Genomic DNA, 17,157 nt, shown 5'->3' with positions numbered 1-17,157 from the left:
CACACAAATACTAGAGTGTGTGAGTAGCCCAGCTAATTGATATCAAAGCAACTAAGCAGGTAATTTAACATTTATGACACGATGCATCTGTCTCTCCCTGCTTTAACCTCTGAGTCTGCTTCAGTCATGGGCTTCGCTTACCATTTCTTTGCGTCATTGTTGTATCAGATGTAGAATAAGGATAAATTGCTCCCAAACCAGAAGAGCAGAGTCCTGTGAGTGAGCGTGTGCAGCCTTAGCCCTGCATCTACATAGGATTTCTACTGAGCAGAGCAGAATGAATACTCTTTGGAGGCAGTAGGAAGGAAAAGGTGAGGCAAAATGAACAAGGAGAGGAAAATATTCTTGTGCTTGGCCAGGACCATGTGTTTATCTACCAAGTCCCAAGCCCCAGAGAAGGTCTTAAGCTTCTGGGATTGTGTTCGTGTGGTACAAGATGCCCAAGTGTATGACACATCTTTGGTGAAGCATGAGGGGAGAGTGGTGGTGGCTTGGATTTTCAAAATGGTTTAATATCACAAACTCAGAAATGTAAGTATTGCTCAGCTGCAGTCAAAGAGACTATGCTTTTTTTTTTTTTTTTTTACACCCAAAGTAGATCTGGCCGAAGTACAGCTGCTACAGAAATTTGATTGCTGTTTTTTAAACAAGTGAAAAGCTGTTTGATTGTTTTGTGTGTTTGGGTTTTTTTTATTATTATTATTATTTGTTTTTTGTTTTTTATTCCATGGGAAGAGCTTGGAGTCAGACTGAATTGAAAAGCTAAGGGAAGAGTAGCAACTATCCTGCTTAATGCTGGATATGAAACCCTGGGGACAGATTACCTCCTCCTTGCCTTGCAATGTTTTATTTCAAAGCTGGCCGGCTTGCACTATCTAATGCCTTTTGGAGACTTCAGGCTCCATCTCAGCAAATACTACCCAGCTAAAATTGACTCCCTCTAAGGGAGGTGTGTAAGGTGGGTCTGTGGAAAGCCACCTGGAAGTGTCTGTCTCATGTCCATGTGACAGGAAGAGCTGAGACTGCTCTCCTAAGGTAACTGCCAACCTTTCACACAGCCTTTTCAGGATGGTCACCATGCCTGGTGCAGCATGAGCGCTATGGACTTTCATAGCTTCCATGGACTTTGATAGGATGAGGGGGAATGGCTTCAAACTGGAAGAGAGGAGATTTAGAGTAGATATTAGGAAAATTTTTTTCACTTTAGGGGTGGTGAGGCACTGGGACAGCTTGCCCAGAGGCACTTCTGTGAACAGGTTTCCTCCAGGCCAGCATTTCTGCCTAGATGGAGATTAAAATGCCACATTTGTTAGCCTCTTTCCCAGAAGAGTCAGCAGCACAGACCATTGCTGCAACCCTAGGACCTTCTCTCTGTCTGTCGTTAAAGGAGTGATCTGCATTCTGAGCTGCTTTGGAAGACACATCTATCTGTAGAAGTTTTTGAGGAGCCTCTTTATTTCTAAATCCAGCCAGCTAATATGCTCAGATTTCACTTAGCAGGCAGAAAGCTCTCGGCAGGCTCGTGGCAGGGCTGAAGGTCAGCAGGGAGGTAATGAAGCAGGCGACTTGGGTCTGACTGCTGCCTCCTGTTTACTCATTATTTTCCAAGCTCAAAGTTGACACGGCGCTGTATCATCGGAGGCCTGATGGCAAACTGCCCAGCGGCTGTCTCCGTTCCTCCCATCGTGCAGAGGTGTCGCCATGGGAGCTCCATCTCCTGGCTCAGCCTGGAGCCTAGCAAGGCTTGCTGGGGTGATGGTTGTGGTGTTTGTTTTATAATCCTTTGAAGCCCACTTTGTCCATTTGCTGAATTCTCTGGATGCAGCTGTGCTGTTCACTGCTTTCATCAGTTCCCTGGGGAAGATGGCTCCAGCTAATCACCTGCAGTACGCCTGACGTCCCGCTCAGCCCTGTAGGCAAGCCCAGCTAACCACTGCAAGGAGGAGGCAGGAGTGAGCTCTCTCCATTGCTGAGAGACCCAGCTTTACAGTAAATTCATGCAGTTGCACCGGAGTCAATACACTGGTTTGCACCAGCTGAGGATCTGGCACTTGCCTTACTTTGCCGTAGCTTGCCAGAAATGCTGGCAGCAGTAATCCTTGTAGCTCTCGTACCTATAACCGAGGAGGTAATCCTGTTTGGTTTTTTTTTCCTGCAGTACCCATCTGGACGTGGAGGGTATCACAAGATCACATATTAACCATTTCCTAAACTTCACTTGGGATAATGCTGCAAAACAAAGGGTAGAGGGTGAGTTACAAGCAGGGAGGAGCTATTGATCTGCTTTTCTGTGCAACAAAAAGTTTTCTCTTTACCCAGGGGGAAGGCAGCTGTTGTGAGCAAATGAAAAGTGAGATTTATTTGGTTGGACATGAGTATACCTTGAACTGACAAGTGGTATTGCATACGTGGCCAGGATGGACTTGTCTTGATTACACACAGAGCCTGGTTTTGGCAGCCGTAGGCAATAGTCAGTCTGAGCTGTACAAGCGCAGGCACTGTAGTAGATGCTTTGAACACAGCTCACTGTTAGTAAAGAAAGAGACAACAGTTTTCCAGTTATCTCCTGTCCTCCTCCATTGTCTCCAAGGTGGAATGGCACTGGCTTGCTCTGTCCTTTCACTCACCTCTTGTTGCTCTGCTTCCTCTTCCAGGTGCTGTATCATGTCCAGATAGGACACCGCCAGTGTGAGAATCATCCCAAGACAACCAGTCCAAGGGGTTGAGCTGTCCCTCTCAGGTGGCTCCTCTGCTTTCTCCAGCAGCTGGGCAAAGGAGGAGAACTGGGATTGCCCCGTGCGGGTAGTGTCCAGTTGCTACCCACAGCACACGCAGGGATGGATTCCAAAGGCAATGTCCGAAGCGGAAACAAACCTGATGCCAAGGCCCCCAGCTCCGGAAAGCCAGAAAAACCCAACCCTGGGCCTGCCACGAATGCAGACAAGAAGGAGATCCCCAAAGAGCAGCCTGCTCCTGCCACTGCCACCAAGAAGGCAGGTGGTGACGCTACTGTCGTGAACAACCACAGCAACCTGAAACCCAGCCCCGCCACCACGGAGACGCAAGAGGCCACCGGCCAGTCCCCTGACTCTGACCACAAGGGAAACAGCTCCGAGGAGTCGCCAGGCAGCATCTTCGACAACATGAAGCCCTTGATCATCGTTGGAGGAGTGGCGGTAGCTGCGCTCGCTGTGATTGTGGGAGTGGCGTTCCTAGCCCGGAAAAAATGAAGACCGAGACAGGGTGGGGATGAGAAACCCAACCCAGATGTACAGCTCCTTTTGAGACAAATGCATGCAGAAAAATTCTATACATATCTATATATATATAGAGAGAGAGCTAGATAGGTCAACAACAAACACCAACTGCAACTCCAAGAGTCTTGTTCAAGACAACTGTGCCAGTTTGACCCAGTGTGGGTAACTCCATGCACTCAGTGTGTTCTTTCATGTAATATATCTTGGCTTATACCACTGTGTATAGATTACAGCTTCTCCTGATCAGTGTAAATGACGGTGTCCCCTCCCCTCCCCTGCTGTCCTCCCTGGCAGACACCCCCACCTCTCCCGCAGTCCCCTGTTTTCAAGTCCAAAGCGTTCTACGTCCCATCCACAGTCCCCGCTTTGTGTTTTGGTTTCTGTTTGGTTTGTTTTTAAGTTGGGTTGTGGTAAAGAAGATGTAAGGGGAGATGGAGCCTAGTGTGGAAACCCAGTTTGCCTGCCACTGTGTGTTGGGCTGGTGTTTATCCAGCACTCCTCGGGCAGGGGAACCACTGGGCAAACACAGGCAAAAGGCAGCTCCTTGACCCAAACAGCAAAGTGTGATCTCTATTAGGTGTCTTGTGTACCTGCTGCTCATCAACCTACTTTAAAGAACCCAACTCAAAAGCGCCCCAGCGGAAACAGGCTGGCTGCGGCTGGAGGCTGAGACTGCAGCATGGTAGAACTGAGTGTGCGACTTGGGACGTCACACCAAGCCATTTCTCCGGCTGAGCTGCCAGCGAGGGAGTGAGCAGAGGGGCCGGATTGTGACCCACAGCGCAGCTAGCAGCACATGGAGATACCTGGCAAAGTCCCACACCGACTTCAGGCAGACAGCATCTGTCGTCTGCTTGATTTCTGGCATGTTGGCAAGCAGCCTTCAGGATCCCGTGGCTCACCAAGGTCATACGGGCAGTGTTTGGGGACAGAGAGACTTTGTTTTGGATCTAGTATTTCCTAAAGTCAGGCTGGTCTTTGTGGGGTGCTGCGGTCTCAGCCCAAACACCCTCGAGGTCAGCTGGACTCTTTCTGTTCATTTCTTTGGGCTTTGTATCAGGGCTTTCACCTGCAGTTTCTTCCCCCTGAAGGCTATGGTCTCTTGGTATGTGACAAGGTAGAAAAAGTGGAGACATGAGCTGGTTTTAGGGACAGAGAGGACCAGGGATCCTGAGAGAATAAGACTGACCTGCTTTATACCAGGGAAACCCTGTTCAAGGGCACTGCAAATCTGTCCGGGGGGGGGATTTCTTACCTTCCTCCTATGACAGCAGCAGGGATTTGTGGCTCCTCCAAGCTTTGGAAATGGAAACAAATTCCCAGCTGTGGGGAAGAGCCCAGTTTCATTGGCTTTAGAGCTGAGGTTCTCGCCAGACCTTGTGAAGGGGAGAAGGAAGGCAGGTGATGAGAGAGGGTGTTCAGTGCATTGGTTGATGCCCTTCCCCAAACACCAAGAAGTGGGTGGATCTCCTTATTCTAAGTTTCCATGAGGCTACTCTGGGCTGCTGCACTACTGTGAAAAGGTCTTACAAAAAAAAGGACCTTACCTTTTGTTTTTAAACTAGGTCAGAGATTAGATGAGGTCAGAACCGCAGAGTCTCTGGAGCTCAGCAGCAGTTGCAGCCAATGGGCAGGGTTTTGGAGTGGTGATTAGCAAGAGGTTGTGACAAAGTGGAGTTCAGTTAAAGAGCCTTAGTCATACATCTTTAACTGAGCCTGGACGTATAAATTCAGTGGGTACAGGGCCAGAGAAAGGTGTATGTTCCTCGGGTACTGCCTTTACAGTATCTGCTTCTGGCGAGATTGCTGGATAGGATGGTGGGTGTGCATAACCTGATCTGGCAATTCTTCCCTTGGCTCATGTCTGTCTTATTTACCTCCAGATTTGCTCTGCTAAATGCATATGGCTTCCCCAACCAAAAGGTCTTTTGATGCAGCCTGGCCACTGGTATGGCGAGACTTGTCATCCTCTTTCCCCCAAGGCTCATAAAATACCCTCAAAGGTACACAGCCTCCGGGAGTACCAGACACTGTCTTCTGATGAACAACAGGCTGCACACAGTTGAAGTTTAATGTCTACCTCTGCCTTTAACAGTGCAGAGACAGGGGGTGGGCTTGTTGGTTTGACAGTGTTTTTTGGAATGAGTCCTACAGCCCCTGGTGAAATCCTGGCAGTTTAAAGCACTCTTTGCATGTATTGTGGATGCGTCTCCTAGTAAGAGTGTGTCACAGCCTGCAGAATTTTTTCAATTTGAAGCAGAAGGACCTGCGGCGGGGTGTTTCTGTAATACCACTTTTGTCTAAGGAACTGATTTCCCTTCATTCTGTCTTGCAGGTGTTCAGAGGTTATTTGTTGGGGGGGAGAGAGGAGGGCAGACAATAGCTAAGGGTGTGTGAAAGGTATTTGGAAAGCAGAGACGTGAGAGAGAATACAGCTCAGAAGCAGTCCCAGCATGGCTCCCTCGCAGTGACTGCAGCAGGGCTTTGCAAAGGACATGGAGAGGCTGCTGCACCTACGCTAAGAGTCTGGGAGTGCTGCAGAGCCCCCAGGTCCTGATGGTGCCCTGGGCGCATCCTCTTGCCCTGCTGGGGAGAGACCCTGTTGCATACCAGCTCTCCCTGCTCCTGCTTGCACCCTGAACCCTGCATTCCGGTTCCCCACATGGGAAATCTGGGTGCACAAGCCAGAAGCAAACTGCAGCGCAGTCCTGCCAGGAACCTGCTCTCCATGACTGGGAGGTGTGTGCCCACTGGGTACGGAGTAATATATCCAAACCACTGGGGTTTGGATGTAGGGATGGCTATTTCTGGGCTCCCCTTCCCTCAGATCGCTGAGGCACAAAGCTCTTGGCTGTAGGGAAATTTTGCTTACATTGCTGTGAGGAAGGGAAATCGGCTGCCCCTGCTCTGATTCATGTGTTGCCAAAGTAGGGTGGTGATTTTCCAACAGTGATTTCTGTTTTCAAGAAGGAGGACTGTCTTCAAGAGATGCTTCTACCTGTCCTGTCTGTTCCCTCCCTCTCATCCCTAGAAGATGATTTTTTTTTTTTTTTTTAGCAGTGCAACAACTTTACAGGTGTAGCATCTCTCTATTCTGTCCTGACCAGAGTAGACAGATACAGGATGAGGAAAAAAGAAACAACTGCTTCATTTGAGTCTCCTATTTTACTTTCTAAAATGGTTTTTATTTCCTTGACTTAACCTTTGGCAACAGAAGAGGGAAAAACAGTTCTCAGCCAATGTGGGCCTTAACCATTTCTGTCTGTCTCCGAACCCCCCTGCCCTTAGAGCACTCGGAGGCCAGTAATTCCATCAGGAAACACACCACAGAAATGGCGATGGGACTGCAGCTCCTCACCTGGGTATGTAACCCCCTGCAAACCCTCCCTAGGTAGTGAACACGCTACGGCCTGTTCACAAGGGATTTTCTGCTGGCTGTGGTCATTAGCGTTGCTGTCTGCTGTCCAGATTCACCACCTGGAACCCACCTCTTTGGCAGTTTGGCTTGGAAAACACCTCTCTGGGTGTGTATGTGTATATGCACCACCTTGCCTTGAATATTCTGCATATGTATGTAGGCATACATATATGTTTATATTACTGCAGTCTTGGGGGGGGGGGGAAGAACCAACCTGGAGATGACCCTTCATTTGTTCCCCTGCATTCACACAAAGTGTCCATGATGTCTTTTTTGTGCCATTCACATCATGCCATGCAGCACCTGAATTCCTTTTCGGTCCTGGTTTCTTCTCAATGCAAAGAATGTATGGCTAGTGAACTGCTGAATGTATGATGTGCCTGTTGTGCTAGAAGCTCAAAATTACTGTTCCCCTCCCTGGATAGTCGTGTGGGCTACTCGCTTTAAAATAAGGCACTTTTAGACTGTACTGGACTGTGTTGTAGCATTTTTCAAAGTGTGGGTCTAGTGTTGATTTGAGTCAGGTAGATCAAGTGTAGATGCCATACAAGCTCCTAAGCATGCTGCTGGGGCAACACACTTCAGTCCTGACTTGCAAATGACATCCTTCTAGCAAACACCTCCTGTTCTGCCTTAATGTGCCAGGCTGTGCGGTGGTTCCATTTTGAGGAAAAAAAGAAAACAAAAATGTCCAGAGAGAACTAGGCTGAGAAGAGCAAATTCACCTCTCTCAGAATGGAAGTGAGATTGAAACCAAATTTGTTGAAGCAGAAGGCTTAAATGACTGAACTCGCTGTGCTAAATAAATAGTTGTCTTTTCTCGTACTGAGCACATGCCGTTATTTGCTTGATGTTATTCTTTGTGTGGTGTTTGTGATATGAAGTCCTTCTAGTGGTACCTCCGTGGGGAGAATGAACTGATGCTTAAAACTAATCAGATTCTGTGCTTGGGATTTGAAGAGATCTAGATTGCTAGTTTACTCTTTTGATAAAGTCTATAAATTATAAATTTGCAAAACTGACTTTAGACATTCTAGCTTATCACTAAAACTATAGATTCAATTACTACACTTGATCTCAATCTATTTTTAAGGAGCCATAAGCTTTAGTCGAATATAAAGGTGTCATTACGCTCTCTTGGACAACTTAGTAGAAGGTTTTTGATGCTTCTAGCTTTAAGAAAGATGAAATGCATTACACTTCTGCTGCCTCTTTCTACTGATTTAACACCCTATGGATAAGTCCTATTATTCCTAAAAGTTCTGCAGTAGGAAGCAAACAAATTTGGAAGCAGAAGGATAATGCAGCAGCATTTTCAGGAGGGTAAGAATGCATTCTTGCAGGTGCTGTTCACCTCTTGGGCTCACACTTAAAGCGCTGAACAGTCACTTGCCCTGAAGCACCTCTTGGTTCCCTTAGGTTGAGTGATAAATTAAAAATGGGTTTATGTCTCTGCTGAATCAAAGTTTTGAAGTTGATCCATAGGCAACTGAAAACAAGGGGAATTTTTCCATTGGCTTTGCCGTGCTCTGCTCAGGCCTTTGAGATCTTACTGGCACCAGGGATATGATCGCAGGTCATCATAAAACGTAAATCATCTGAATGGCATGGTTTTTTAAAAGCCTTAAAAACATTCCTTAGTCCTTCTGCTGAGTGTAAGGGAAGTCTTCTCTGGTATTAACTGAGGCATCCATGCTTATACCTGTGTTAGTATTTGTGTATAAACAACAGTGTAACTAAAATAAACCTAGAGTTGGTGAGAGATGATTTCTGCCTTAAAAATTTCCCTTCCTTTCCTGGAAATGCCACTGGGGTTTAGAAATCCATCTAACTATTCTTAGAATTGGTTGAAAATAAGTCTTGAAGATTTGAGAGAAAAATTGTTCTTCAGGAAAAAAAGCAAAAAAGGAAGGCAATGAAAAAACATATTTGAAAGGTGAAATTCCAAGAATTTCAATCAGCTCTAAACAAAACTTCAAGTCAGCACTTCCGAGCGTGTACAAGAAGCAGTGCAGAAAAGTACAGAGGAAAAAAAGCCCACTTTCATTATCTTAAGAGTTATGGTAAGGACACGTTAGCTTTTATAGCCTATCCACATTTTTTTTTTTTCCTTGGACAAAAGCAAAAATGACCAACTATGATACCATGCAAATTAACCTTCGCTTAATGACTTTTCCAAATGAATTTTTGCTGGCTCTGTTCAATGTTAACGGGTTAGTGAAGCGAGAAAAAGACTTGACGTTTTCTACAACCAACTTTGTATGATTAAGGGAAATCACAAATTTGTGATTTGGGCATTTTGAAAAGCTGCATTTTCACGTGCTTTGCTGTGGAAAGGACTGAAAATACAACCTGCTTGCATTTCGATCCTCTTGGTCTGTGCCATCATGTTAGAGCAGAGATGCCAGGTCCCTTCCCAAGCCACGTAGCATCTTACTGCAGTCTCATTCCCTTCACTGTGGAGCTGAGAGAAATCTCCCAAGCCAGGAAGAGCCATCCCCTGTAGGGACAGGCAACTGCATCACATAGTTTTTTTTCATAAACTGACTGCAGTTCTGCTTTACAGGCTGGGCACCTCCCTTCATGAACAGAATTGACTTTGCCGTGGATAATAACAATTCTGTATCTAAGTTAGTTAAATTCTCAGCATAGGAGGCTGGAATCGGCGTATTTCCTGTTATTTATCCCAGAGGTATTTGGTCCTTTACACTTTCAGGGAGAGATCCATTGATGTTTAAGATCTCCACAATGAGCTGCCTGCACGTTTTAGGTCTTATGGGTGGCCCTTGATTGACAACTCCACCGCAGAAAGTGATGAAGCCTGTGCAGCAATCTTCTGGGCCAGGGGACATGGTACCACCCACGTACTTCAGGATTTATGCTCTCCGAACAAGCTGAGAGAGGATGATTGGAGCAGTGTCTGCCTAGTACTGTGGATTAAATATTGCTGCTGTTTTCAGTCCATCATCAGTCCCTAAACACTTCTCCTGCAGTGACTGGTTTTGGCCCATCGTTCTTTTTAAAACCTCTTTTGTCTTCATTCATCTGGAGATTAGTTCTCTCCTGAAGTTTATCTATTTGAAGTATACTTAATCATTAATGGGAAGTTATTTTTAAGTGGCATTAAGGGCAAAGAGCACAGAATAAGATGTCTTAGCTGTCATGGTAAATACATGGTAAAAATGAGAGGGTACTTAATCTAGGGTCATCAACCTGAAGGTAGCTATAAAGAAAGTTGATCTCCTTGAGCTAGATTATCTTGAACTGAGCAGCCCAGATAATGATGCAAGGTGCTACTGAGGGTACTGCGATGTAACAGAGACATTGGCTTGGAACATGCCCCATGTGCCATTGAGCTGGCCTTGGCTGGGTCTGTCCAACACCATTTTTCTATGTGTCTTATTGTGTCTTGCTGTGGTCAGCTCAGATCACATTACCTCAATTGACTGGCCCTGGGGAGTTTAATCTGTTGAGCAAAGGAGTTTTATGATGACTTTTTCTTCTTCTCTTAGATCATCAGTCCAGCCCTGTGACCTGCTTTCCTTTTTAATGCCCAGATGCCTAGGCTGTCTGCTCATGCCAGATCTTCAATCGAGCCATGCAGTTTGTAGCAGTTGGTTTCTGGAGATCCGACTCTTTGCTTGTCCTTTACTGCTTCTCTGGCTACTGCACTGCATTCCCTTTCCTCTCCTTACTTTCTTCCCAGGCAAATCTGCAGATGTGGCCTCTCCACACTTAGGCAGAAACCCTCCCCCATGGCTGAGGCAGATTTTGGGTAGCCCCACTGAAAAGATACAGTGGTCAGCCACTGAACACCTAAGGGGAATGCAGAGACTGCGTGGCACAGTGGGGAATGTATGAAGTTTTCATTAGCCCTAATCGCTAAGCCTTGCGGGTCTGAGTCTGCAAGATGCTGCACGCTCTTGTCTGCCACAGGAGCTCAACAGATGAGGAAACGACAGCTGGAAGGTGCCTTTCTTGTCCTTGCTCTTCCATGTCAGTAAGTCACTGCATGGCCACAAGCTCTGCTCAGGATTGGAGCCTGCTGGCTGCTCAAGAGCTGCTGATACAGCATAAGCATACACTACACTTGGCTAAAGCTGGTGCTTCTGCAGTCCTCCAGTTACTGGAGCACCAAAAACACACGCAGGGAGGAGAAAGTCTCAAGCATTCAAGAACTGGCTCTCAGCTGAAGTCAATGGCCTGCATTTCTGCTGGCTTTGAAGAATCAGCTCATGTGCAGGGGCATGCTGCATCTCTCATCTTCTATTAGCTGCAGGATTGAGGACACAGAAGCCTGCAAGGAATTTTCCATTGGAATGGGCTACTCAGGTGTTATCCTTGGATACAGTAACGCAAGACTGCTGGGCCTTCAAAATTCCCGTCTCATTCCACTAACCATGCTAATAAACTGATGCCCAAAGCCTGCAAGTGGTGTGATGGATCACAGTCATTGGCTTTCCAATGCGTGGGTTTGGCTCTACCCTGTGCTATAGTTCTGTGCACCGCTTTGGACAGTGTGTGCTCTGACATGCAGTACTTGGGGACTCGGGCTCTCTGCTCCTTGCTCTTAAAATTACATAGATTTTCTTTTTCTTTTTTTCTTCCTGAAAAAATATAATTTGGGTTAAATAGGATTTGGACCAACATGTTACTCTTGCTCCTGTTTCTCTTTCAGTTGCTCCCAGCTTGACATTCACAGACCATTCTATTCTTTTTTCATTTCTCGTAATGCAAAGCCCCAGTGCAGCACACCAAGAATAAAGTTACATGTTCTTTCTGGCTGTGCAGGACAATGCTACAGTACCAAAACTCCCAGCAAGCAGAGAGGAATCTTTATTCATTTTCGCAACAAAAAAGACCTGCATTGTATCCCTGGTTTTGCCACAGCAGCTTCAAGCAGTCAAGTTTCTGGGGCAATTTGATAAGAACAAGGGTGCCATACAATTTTGTCATGTTAAAAACAAACAGAGCAACCAACAAGTGAATAATTTGGCTTATACTAAGTTTTGAGCAGCCCTTCTTAAACCTGGTGCCTTTTCCCAAGTCACTGGTTAGGACCCTTTCAATTGAAATCTTCAAAAGGTGCAATCTCAACTTTCCAGTGAAAACCAACTCTCTTCTAGTGGTAGGTGCAGGTTGTTTAAAACTTGTGGAGAAACTAAAATTGTAGAAAGGGAACTAGAAGGTCAGATTACAGGGGATTATTTTTTTTTCTTTTGGTTTGCTTGGATTCTGTTACTTTTCCAGGGACTGATCCAAAGCCCTCGAAAGTCAGATGGAAAGTTCAAACACTGTTAGCGGGGTAACACCTGCTGCCACCTTGGAAGCCACAGACATCTTTCTGAGGACATCGGTGGGTTTTGAGTCAGCCCCTGAACGTGTTTTCCAAATGATGGTAATTTTCAGAGTGATACCTTGATTTCTTCCCTGTACAAACAGACCTGCTTGTCACTTACACATATTTACCTGTGTTCAACATACAGGTTTGGGGTGGGGTTTTTTGGTATTTTTTTTTTTCTTTCAGAAATAATATGCTGCTAGACACATTTCCTGGAGGGAAATGGACACCTACCTACACACAAAGCTATACAGCTAATTTATACCTTGTTGAATTTATAATCTTGTCTATGCTTCTATGGACACTTTGTATGGGCTGCAGCTCAAATCCTAAAATAGTCAAGAATTTTTCCTTTCCCATATACTATTCTATTTACTTTGACTTAAAAAAAAAAAAGCGTATAAATGCAATAATGCAGGTAGACTAGAAATACTAGATTGAAAATTAAAGTAGTTTAGCTTGTCCCATTGTGACTGACAGTGTTGTACGACACCCAACGCTGTACCCTAACATTTTCCAGGCTTTCTACGTAGTTGAATCTAGTATTAGCTTTGAAAACCCATTGTATGAGTGGTGGGTGGATGGGTTGGAAACGTGTGCTCTCTACACACTGTATGTTACTCACATCAGAAGCTGTATGGCCACTCCATATGCTGTGAAACTGTAAATGATTCCCAATACACCTGTAACTCTTACCAGGATTATGAGAAATAAACTATATCTAGACCTATATATACACACATAGATATATTGTATAATTCCTCATGTGAGCATCTTTGTGCATGTGGGTGCGTGAGTGAAAATGGCTGTTCTCCCTCTCACCCCTTACTCGTGCTCGTGGTTCCCACAGGCTCTGTATTCGCTAGGATTAGCAATCCCAGTCAGAACTGTAAGAAAAGGCAGTTCCTGCCCCAAATAATCTCCAACCTGCCCAAGCAGGCAAAGGAAGATTATTGTTATTCCCACTGAAGTGTAGAATGATTAAATGACTTACTTAGAGCCAAGGAGGAAACCTTTCTGGTGCTGCTGATGCCCTGTCCTGCAAGCTGGTCTCCAGGCTTTGCTGCGTGCTTGTTTGCTGCGTAAAACTCCAACCTCTCCCTTGCCAAATTTGGGTGGCTGTGCTCCCATTCGCTTGGGTTTGGGTTGAAGTTGTTCCAGGAGCATCCGTCCTCACGAGGAGCGAACCATCCTCTGAGCACCCGGCTGGTGTCTGTGGGGGCCCCTACGCATCAGCACGAGCCAGGGATTCCCTCTGACCTGCCGGAGGGGAGGAGGGTCTTGTCAGTACACATCCCCATGAGGAGCTGCTGTCATGTCACACCAGCTCCAAGCAGGGTCTCGGCTGCAGGCTTTTGGAAAGGAATCTCTTAAGAACTGGGAAGACAAATATTTAACCTCCTCGGGGTCAGGAAAAAGGTGCAGCCTTTAGTTGCAAAAGCCTTAATTATCTGAAATTTTTGCTGCAGAAACACAGCTGAGGACTCAAGTTTTAGTTTGCTCTCCTGCTTTAGGAATATTAAGACAAATAAATTCTTCTTTTCTGAGTTTGAATGCTGACTCTGAGAAGCTGGGGCGGGTGGATGCCTGGCCCTCCCCACTGCCCCCAGTCAGGGTGTGTGAAACAGCACGTGCCTCAGGCCAGCGAGGTGGGGATGAGCTGACTGTGCAGAGAAGGCAATCTCCCTGCCCTGCCCGGGCTGCAGGACAGCGTGGCCGCAGAAGAGCTGAGGCTCTTTGTCCATTCCTCAGCTAGGGAAATGCACCCTTGCCCTCCTCTTAACAGAAGAGGGTGTGCAGCCGTGCTGGGGAGGTGGCAGGGGTGGATGGCGTCAGGCGATGCTGCAACTTGGAAGGCTCCCCCCTAATTAGGAATCAGTGGAGGCACCTTCACAACCTGTCCTCCTTGGCCTGAGATGAGACAGCGCCACTCGCTCCACGGAGAGGAGGGGGGAATGGGCTGGGAAACCTTCCTGTTGTCTCTCCTTCAAACAAAGAATGTGTCTCCACTCTCACTGCCCAGGATGGCAGCGGCACAGACACAGCGGTGAGGTTGTGGTGCCAACTGAGAGAGCAAAGCTCAGTGATTTCAAACACTGGTTTGGGCATCTTCCATCCATCCCTTCTGTGTTTCGTCTATTTCCCTCCATGTATTTAAAGAAAATGAGTAGCAGAGGCTATGTTTACGATTATCTTAAAACTACGCAGTGCTTTTCCCTGTTCCCTTCTGCTCCAGCCATCATTTAGCCACAGAAAATGATGCGGTGCCAAATCACTAAACTGAATAGTGAGAGATATGCTTTGGGTTTGGGTTTTTTTAATCATTTTCTGGTGGCAGTGAGAGGGGAACATCTCTACGGTTAACCAGCCTACCTTTTCAGACCACACTTTTGGAGATACAAGGAGACAGATGGACAGATGATTGAAAAGGACAAGCAGAGCGCCTGATGGCATAAGCCGCATTTCCTCTAGGAAACCAGGCTAGAAATAAATAAATAAACAAACAATCAAAAAGGCAGAATTGTATTGTCTTCATTTTATAATGGCACTTTCTCTTTGTAATACACTAGCAACCATCAAGAGATAAAACTGTTAGTTTAACACAGAGATGAAAAACACAAATCCAGAAACTGAAGAAGGTTTACAAAAATTACTTTTCCCCCAGTGAGCAACAGAGCCAAAAGCAATGACACCTGCAATGAATGAACATTTTTCCTGAAGAATAATGGCTCATTAAAGATGAAGAGCATACACAAAGATGGCAATCTGGACTAGATATGAGGGGTGGGAAGGACAGTTCCAGGAAGGTTTGGATGACTTTATTCAGTTTGCAATTCTGATGCTCCTTCCAGCGGATCCAGGAAATTGCCCAGTTCTTCATCCATGTTTTTCACCCATTTTTTTTTCAGCAAACCGCTCTGACAGATCCCGTGTTCATCTTGTACCGTCCCATATAACGTAATTAGTTGTTTCTTCTTCAGGGGTGCGAAAGAGCACAACGTATTTCTGTCCCTTCACAACATCCTTGAGGTTATTCATCCTGAGGGTAAGAGGTATCAAAAGCAAAACCTGAGAGGTAACTTAAAACAACTTAAGCCAGTAACAGCTTAAGCCGGTAGCTTAACAACAGCTCGGGGTTATCAAAGGAGCTTTGCTCCTCCTTATCTCACATGTCAGAAACGCAGCACTAGCACAGTAAGCCATGAAATGTGGAGGCTTGGGCTTGGCAGGAGGGCTCCTGGTGCTCAGTCGGCTGCGGAGGGACCTTGTGTGGTCAGAGCAAAAAGGTTTGAAACCCAGCACTGCACCTGGGCATCGGAAATTAGCTGACATTTTGACATTAATGCCTGCGTTTTCATTCCTAACCCACAACACAGCGTGAGGCTTCCCCTTGTCTGAGGTGGGGTGGTCCCTATAAGCCTTCAGTGTTTCAGTCCTACTGGCTAACAGGATCAATTTGATGAAGAAAAAAATATACGAAATTTATATATAAAAAAAAAAACCCCAAAACAATGTAAAACCTGATGAAGAAAACAGCCGTACAGCTGGAGCAGAGGCGCTAAGGACACCACCAGGCTATGAAGGGGAAATCAATCAGGGCGGCTCAAAAAAAAAAGGGGAAATCAACCAGGGCGGTCACAGGGGTGGAGGCAGGTGGGACCGGCATGATTCGCCGTGGTGCTCCGGAGGGGTTAAAAGGCACCGCGGCTCCACGGACCCCTCACGACCGCCCCTCTCCTCCCCTCAGCGCACCCCTCAGGCGCCGCCGCGCGCTCGACCCAACGGCCGCCGGTGCGCGCGCGCCCCCGACCCGCTCTGCCCGCACTGCGCATGCGCGGCCTCATGAGGCGACGCCCGCCGCCGCCGCCGGGTCGCGCCATGTCGGACCGGCTCGGCAAGCCCACCTGCCTCATCGTCGCCAGCGCCGCCGCCGCGGGTGAGACACTCTCGGGGGGGGGGGGGTGTCGGTGAGGTGGGCCCCCCCCCCCCTCCGCACCGTCCCGCCGGGCCCCGCTGCTCCCTTCGGCGCGGCGCGCTGGGCCGTGCGGCCTTCTCCGGCCTGCGGCCCCCAGCCCGCGGTGCAGCCGTCTGGTCCCGGGCCTGCGAGGCCCTGTGAGAGGCACCGTGGGTGAGCCCTGCGGCCAGGCGGGCTCTCCGCGCACGGGTGGGGGTGCGCAGGCCGGTGCTGCAGCTGTGCTGTGCCCAGATGTGCCGGTTTTCCGTAATCGCTCATCTGCCGCGCACGTGTGCCCGCCGGTCCCTCTGGGCACAGCTGTGCTTGTCAAAGGAGAAACCGCTGCCCGAGGGTCCGCACGCCGCGCCTGGTGTCGCACACACACTTATTCTCGGGCGCGTTTCCTCCTTCTTCAGGCTGGACCCTAGGTTTCCCGCTGTGGAGGTGTCAAATTTTATAAAAGTAATTAGTTTAATTGGAAGGTACAGCAGCAAGGACAGCCCGAGCTGGGTGCCTCCAAAGAGAGATTCCCCGAGCAAAGAAATCCCTGTGTAATTATACCCCTGTGGTCTCTACACCTGTTCCTCACGTGCTGTCCACGCATCTTTTAGTCCAATGGTGATTTTTGGTCTGGGGTCTTCTGACATCTTATTGGATTCTTTTTCTGTCTTTGGGCAGGCAGGCTCTTGCCTTGTTGATTTGCAGTTTCAACTGAGGGTTAGAGCCTTGGTATCTTCTGTTTTATACTCCTTGTGCACCTGTACATGCTGGCAGAACATGGAGAACTGAAGAGACTTGGGAAAAACCCTACCAAAACATCAGTGTGATATCAACATCTTTCCCATACTAAAAGACTAAAGATGGCACTGTATTAGCTGCTACGAAAATTATTAAGAAAAATAACTCTTTCACAGCCTAAAGGCTTCAGCAAATCTAGCTACTCATGCTAAGCAGAGCCAGGCAAACAGCACAAATCATTCCATATTGTAATCCTAAGTAATTTATTCTTGTGGTCTGGTGGGAGGTGTCCTTGCCCATGGCAGGGGGTTGGAACTAGATGGTCTTTAAGGTCCCTTCCAACCTAAGCCATTCTATGATTCTAATTAATACTTATGCTAAACAACTAATATCCCTCAACAGTGCTGTTGGAAAACCTGCTAGTTTTCCCCTCTGCATGTACCTGCTT

The 17,157-nt window shown here is 47.2% G+C and overlaps 2 protein-coding genes across 7 annotated transcripts in view; both read left to right on the top strand.

The window, feature by feature from the left end:
• Positions 1-271: 271 nt before the first annotated feature.
• On the top strand, positions 272-3,373 carry CEND1 (cell cycle exit and neuronal differentiation 1). Of its 2 annotated transcripts, none has more exons than XM_082485168.1 (2): positions 272-311; positions 2,655-3,373. In XM_082485168.1, exon 2 carries the CDS (start codon positions 2,838-2,840, stop codon positions 3,228-3,230), a length of 393 nt encoding a protein of 130 aa, XP_082341294.1. In that variant the 5' UTR covers positions 272-311; positions 2,655-2,837; the 3' UTR covers positions 3,231-3,373. The 2 variants fall into 2 exon arrangements, with proteins under 2 accessions (XP_082341294.1, XP_082341293.1); XM_082485167.1 differs by lacking the exon at positions 272-311 and adding an exon at positions 450-531.
• A 12,486-nt stretch (positions 3,374-15,859) lies between these two features.
• Positions 15,860-17,157, top strand: part of GATD1 (glutamine amidotransferase class 1 domain containing 1) — a gene marked incomplete at both ends in the record, with an annotated part of 25,047 nt that continues 23,749 nt past the window's right edge. For 4 of the 5 annotated variants that reach the window (XR_014269303.1, XM_082485098.1, XM_082485099.1 and 1 more), the window contains one exon: positions 15,894-15,953. Coding sequence is in view for 4 of the 5 variants with exons in the window: in XM_082485098.1 (XP_082341224.1) it covers positions 15,896-15,953 (58 nt within the window). Of the gene's footprint in view, positions 15,954-17,157 lie in introns of all 5 variants that reach the window. The other variant, XM_082485097.1, reaches the window with a different exon arrangement.

The sequence above is a fragment of the Vanellus vanellus genome (assembly GCF_965231255.1).
Source record: "Vanellus vanellus genome assembly, chromosome: 6".
NCBI classification, from domain to species: Eukaryota; Metazoa; Chordata; class Aves; order Charadriiformes; family Charadriidae; genus Vanellus; species Vanellus vanellus.
The sequence above is the reverse complement of the archived record's forward strand: the minus strand, read 5'-3'. Positions and strand labels throughout refer to the sequence as shown.

Bases quoted from the DNA above. Each gene is read 5' to 3' on its own strand.
- CEND1 (XM_082485168.1), top strand. From the start codon at position 2,838: ATGGATTCCAAAGGCAATGTCCGAAGCGGAAACAAACCTGATGCCAAG.